We start from the raw sequence: 6,046 nt of genomic DNA, 5'->3' as shown, positions 1-6,046 counted from the left end.
TGGATGAAAATTACGGGAATTAAGAAGAAATAAATAAAATACATGGGAACTTAAACCCAATCATTTGCAAAACAAAAGGAAGAGAGAGAAACTGATTGTCATTAAAAAGGGAGACAACTCATTCAATTAAGGCACAAGTACAAAGGCAAATATGAGGGTATTTTGGGAAGCACATATAATAAAGCCAAAAAAATGAGGGTATATAGGTCATTTTGTGTTATTGTATGAGACCTAAAATTGTGAAATGTGACTAACATTTTGGGTGTCCAAAAATGGAAAAAGTGACTATCATTCGGGGACGGAGATAGTAATATAGTATTAACTAGTGTATTCCGGGTGATGCCCCGCATTGTTAACTTGTATACTTCTTTGCTTTAATTTAACAATTATGTTGGACTATTTGTATAGTTAGTGTGTGTAGTGGTTCGGGCATTGCCTTGGATGTCACTTTTTTTTTTCCATATGTATTTATAATTTAATCTTGTGAAAAATAAATGAATTATATTACCTCTAATTTACTTAATAAATGAAAGAAATATTATAATATTATGTGAAACTTGAAGTGTTAATAATAGTTGGTTGAGATGGTAAAAGTATTACTTGTTATAATATTATGTGAAACTCGAATCTTGTTGAAAACATATTTTATTTTGTTAAATAAAGTGGCTAGCTTACGTTGCGCATATACGTTGGATGATGAAATGGTATTGTGACATAGGCGCACATACTTTGAAGAGTGCCACGTGGCACCGTCTTTTAATATATAGTATAGATATATAATTACAAGTATTAATAGATAAAGTTGCGTATTGACGTGTGTGTCAATTAAAGTGTTGCGATTATTATGAAATCGAGGGAGTAAAAAAATAAAATAAATTGTTAAACGAAATGACTAGACTTGGCAAATGTGTCATGCCGTGCTCATATTTGTACTCAAATATATTTAGGTTTAGTAATCCTTAACAATAATTCTGAATACTAATTTTCTTTTTTTTTTTTTTATATACACCTAGTGTCAATCCTCCGTTCTTTATTACTTGACCCGCTTTGACTTTTACACTATTCACCACCCCTCCTTTGACCGTCTTTGGTGAATAATATGTAAAGAAAATATATTCATGTATGATCTTTTTGGATTCGTCTCAATAAGTATTATCATAATTTATAACTTTTATAATTTTTACTTATGAAGAATTTAAGTTATCAATCGTTAAAGTTTTGCATTAGTAAGCGTGATAAAAGAAACAGGTCAAGTAAAAAAGAACATAAGAAGGTATCATATCATCGTATCGTGTCAGCTTTTGGCATTTTGCTAACTCTAAAACCCACCCTTGTGATTCAAATAAAAGCAAACCAAACTAAATCATAATTTGTTAAAATCAAATCAAAATATCTAATTTAAATGATAAGAAATTGTAATCCAAAAAAACAGGGTACCCTACTGACAAAGATAGGGGTAATTTGACCTTTTCTTAAGAAGAAACCATCCAAATTTCCATCACACATTTCAATCTTTCCAACCCTTTTTTAACACTCACATTCTTCACTCACCCCACTTCCCAACCTTCCCATTTCCCGCAATTCTCTCACTCCCACACACATTCTAGAGAGAGAAATTCTCACTTAGAGAGAGAAACCTTCAAACCATAGCTATGCCGAGAAGCAGCTTTGCCAAGGTTGACGTTGTTATCGACACTGGTAACCCTTTGTTGGACCGCACTGTTGATGGCTTCTTGAAGATTGGCACTGTAATTTTTTTTTTTTTTTTGGGTTGATTTCATTTTTAATTGATTACATTTTGTTTACCCTTTTGTTGGATTTCCTATGTTTTGATTTATTTTTCTGGGTTTTTGATTTTTCAGGTTGCTGCTACTAGAGCTGTTGCTGAAGATGCTTATCACATTGCTAAGAAAGGTTGTCATTCTTTTTGTAAATTTTTAGTGATTGTGGTGAATTTTGATTTTTGACAGTTTGTGTATTAGTGGGTATTGAGTCATATGCAATTTTATAGTACCTCGGTTCGGGTTTAGTTGTCGCATTACTAGTTCAAATTACATTGTCAATGTGACATCAATTCCGGAATGATCCTCCTCCCTTTGTACTAGTAGATGATTTATGTACTATTCTTTTAGATATAACCTTTATTTGTAATCACATGGTAACATTAGTTAATGAATTTGCTAAGATTGGTTCGTACTATTTTGTTGTATGAATTTCTTGCTTTTGCTGATTTTATTTATTTTTGGGTAGTTGTGGTAATAATGACAGTTTGTGTTTAGTGTATTAATGGGGTTGTGAGAAATAATTGTCACATTGCTTGTTCAAATTATACCTTCAAGTATCAACAACTATAAATTCAGAATTAAGGGTGTAATGTATTTTATACCTGCATCCATCTGTTCTAATAATATGCAATTGTGTGATGATTGTGCTATTCCCAATATTGTAACATGCTTGGTAATGTTAAACTAAAAAGTGTGCTATAACCGCTATACTAAGAGTGGTTCTTTCTTCTATTGTGTTCTGTTATTCGGGATTTCGCACTTTTGCTGCTTTGAACTGTTTTTTGATTTGTTTTTTTGGTGGTGATGATGATTTCGAAAGTTTGTGTTTCATTTATGATTGATTCTCACTTTTGCTGCTGTGAAATTTGAGTTTAGCTTAGTTTTTTACTTTGGTGATTATTGTAATCATGACAGTTTGAGTGTTTATGGGTTTTGACATATATTTACTACTCTGTATTTTGGGTTGATTTAATTGCATGTTATTCATCACGCATTGATATATTACTATTAATTTAGGACCAGGGATGTTATTTATTTTAAAGTCACCTCCCTCTGTAGTAATGATCTGCAATTTTTTGATGGTTATGCAAAGATTTGAATCACACTTGGTGATGTGCTAAAAAAACCTTTTCGTTTCTTTTTTTTTTTTTTTGGCAGGAAGTCTTTCAAGCAAGGATCTTGAACATTCGGTAAGCTCAGTGCTCTTTTTTAGTTGCTTGAATACTAGAGCCCTTGATTTTGCGTCTCTATTGACATATTTTGAACAAGATTTCCAAAATTATTAAACTAAAAAGGAAAGTATAGCTGAAAAATATGGGTAGCAACAATTTTAAATATGGATGATTTGACAGTTTTGGAAAGTTGGAATCCGTGTAATTCACAAGTGCATATTATTATAGCTGGTCTTGGATAATGCATGCCAAAAGATCTAATAATTTGGCAGTGTAACACCATTGTTATTTTAAATGTTGTGAGAATCAAAGTTAATTATCCACTTGTAATATCCTTAAAATTCATACTAAAATTCAACCAACTTGTATATTTGCAGCTGAAAAAGATGTGCAAAGAAGGAGCATACTGGGGTAAGTACTATCTTTAGTTCTACAGTACAAATATTGCAGTCATGATAATAATAAAGTGTTGGTTTTTTTGCAAACTTGACCGTTATTGTTATACTCTGCAGGAACCGTAGCTGGTGTTTATACTGGGGTGGAATATGGACTAAGAAGGGCTCGTGGAACAAATGATTGGGTAATTTCGTCCTCCAACCAACTAATAACTTAATTATTATAAGTGCAATTTACTGATTTGATGGAGAACAGTGTGTAATATAATGCAGGACATGGATATCACATATCAATCTGTCTTTTCAAAATAAGTTGCAATATAGGGGTATTGTTTTACATTGTGTCATAGCATACAGACTTGGGATTTTTCTATTGATCTGACATAATACATATTAGGCACAACATAGACCTAAGATACCCTGATAGTGCATGTATCAAGGATAGCTGAAACATGAAACTTCTTGTTATTCTATCCCTGCGTACACTGGTAAGGTAGCTTTTTGTACCTTCTAGAACATTTCTCACTATAAAAATCATGCGTCCTAATCTAAAAAGGTATATTGGGTATCATTACATTTAACTTTAATTGTAGATTGGGTTGTTAAAACCTCTGGTAGGGGTTTGTAAATTTTAAGTAATACTTGTATCAACATTGCGCATTGGGCTTTGGATTTGAAAGTTGAGGAGCTAGGTTGCTGTTATGTAATTTATGTATTGCACCAGAGGATGACAGTTTTGGAGAGATTCCCAGCTCCTCTTTTGTGTTCTCTTGTTCTGTGTTTGAAGTTATGGAATATTTCTCTCTCTTTGTTGGCTTCATTAACGTGAGGTTTGTACATTGTCTTGTTTTCTCAACTCACCATGTCACTTCACGTGGTTATCACTTATCAGTAGTAATTGATACTCTTTGCCAACCTTCTCTTTATTTGTTTGTTCGTGGTTATGTATGTTTGTCAAATGCTTATCTGTATTAATTGATACACTTTGCCATCCTTCTCTTTATTTGTTTGTGGTTACTTATGTTTGTCAAAGAATTGCCAATATGGATACAATATTTACTTTTTCTTCTTTTGCTTAGTTTGAAGGGGAGGGAGAGTATCATACTTCCTGAAAACTACAATATTAGCATCCTAGACAGAGTGTGATACTTCTAAGTTTTACATCCTCTCTTAGACGAAAAGCTTACAAACCATAATTAGTAGTTGTCCCCCCAACTTCTCCCTAGTGAATTCAATTGTATACCAGTTTGTTGGTTTGTTAAATTTGGAAGGTAGGGTTGTCATCATTCTTTTTAGTGTTTGTGCTAAAAGCATTGACACGGATTAAGACTACTTATTGCTATAATCATATATCTTTCATACTGATAACTGCGTTACTCTTCTCTTTGGACTGAAGTACGTAGTATGTTACTTTTGGATTTCTAATGAATGTACTCGTTTTTGTTGTTGTAAACATACTCAGAAAAACGCAATGCTTGCTGGTGCTTTGACTGGAGCTTTGGCATCTGCTGTGACCAACGGTAACAAAGACAAAATCGTGACAGATGCTCTTACAGGAGGTGCAGTCGCCACTGCTGCAGAGTTTATCAACTATCTCATTTGATGAATCAAGCTACCCATATTTGTTGTGTATAGAGGGAAGAAAACATCGTGCTTCTATTCTTCCTTAGTTTTGAGGTTTTTTTTTGAATAATTGAACATTAGAACTAGCACGAATGGAGTTTGTCAATAAAATTACCTTTTATTTTCCATATTCAATGATCATGGGGCAATTCTCTCTTCTAATGACCTTATAGGCTATAACAATGTATATTTACGGAGTATGAGACATGAAAGCTTAATCCTAAAGTAGCGGAAACTGCATGAAACCACCTCCTCTGAAGCATCGGGAGATCGAGTTTGCCCAGTCTCAGTCAACCTTCCCCGATCAGATGCGTAACAAATTAGCGATAACAAATACAACTCATTTTCAATAAATCATAAACTTCTTATATTTAGTTGAAGATTGACTTACAACTGTTCAGTGAAAAGCCCTTCACATCTACTTTCCAGCCAAATTAAAAATGTGTCAGAAACAACCCTTTATAGTGTCCACTTTATTTAAAACAACCTTTTAATTTATTTTTTTTGCAATTTCAAACCACATTATAATTTTTTTTTTTATCAAAGACAACCAAATGTTACTTTCCGGCGTTGACTCTATTTTTCTCGATGTTGACCACGAGTGTGCGAGTCACGTGACCTCCTATATTGCTTAATATACCCCTTTTCCCTCCATTTAACAACTATTAAAACCCATGCTTCTCTATCATCCCTCTTTTAGTACGAGTGAATTAGAGGGAAAATTGGTGTATTAAGCAATATACGAGTTCATGTGCGTTGCACACTAGTGGTCAAAATCGGGAAAAATTGAGTCAACGCCGGAAAGTAACATTTGGTTGTCTTTGATAAAAATTTTTTATAATGTGGTCTGAAATTGTAAAAAAAAATTAGAAAGGTTGTTTTAAATAAAGTGGACACTTTAAAAGGTTGTTTCTGACAAATTATAGTTAAAATGTTAAAGAGTTTTAATTTTTTTAGGAAAGAAAGAAGAGAATAAGTACTCTCTTGTTGGCAACCCTCATAAAAGTTATATGATCATGTTTTTTCCATAAGATTATATACCTACAGGCCTAAAGACGCCCCTAAAAGCCAT

At 33.0% G+C, this 6,046-nt stretch overlaps 1 protein-coding gene across 1 annotated transcript; it reads left to right on the top strand.

The window, feature by feature from the left end:
- The first annotated feature begins 1,508 nt into the window (after positions 1–1,508).
- Positions 1,509–5,136, top strand: LOC110710725 (outer envelope pore protein 16, chloroplastic). Its single transcript, XM_021889063.1, has 6 exons — positions 1,509–1,748; positions 1,863–1,914; positions 2,943–2,974; positions 3,334–3,367; positions 3,469–3,536; positions 4,814–5,136. Exons 1-6 carry the CDS (start codon positions 1,653–1,655, stop codon positions 4,952–4,954), a joined length of 423 nt encoding a protein of 140 aa, XP_021744755.1. The 5' UTR covers positions 1,509–1,652; the 3' UTR covers positions 4,955–5,136.
- Positions 5,137–6,046: the final 910 nt, after the last annotated feature.

This window comes from Chenopodium quinoa, unplaced genomic scaffold (genome assembly GCF_001683475.1).
Source record: "Chenopodium quinoa cultivar QQ74 unplaced genomic scaffold, ASM168347v1, whole genome shotgun sequence".
NCBI classification, from domain to species: domain Eukaryota; kingdom Viridiplantae; phylum Streptophyta; class Magnoliopsida; order Caryophyllales; family Amaranthaceae; genus Chenopodium; species Chenopodium quinoa.
This window is presented reverse-complemented; position numbering and strand designations above follow the sequence as displayed.

Bases quoted from the DNA above. Each gene is read 5' to 3' on its own strand.
- LOC110710725 (XM_021889063.1), top strand. From the start codon at position 1,653: ATGCCGAGAAGCAGCTTTGCCAAGGTTGACGTTGTTATCGACACTGGT. The intron at 3,368-3,468 runs GTAAGTACTATC...TATACTCTGCAG, and splicing joins CAAAGAAGGAGCATACTGGG to GAACCGTAGCTGGTGTTTAT. The intron at 3,537-4,813 runs GTAATTTCGTCC...AAACATACTCAG, and splicing joins CTCGTGGAACAAATGATTGG to AAAAACGCAATGCTTGCTGG.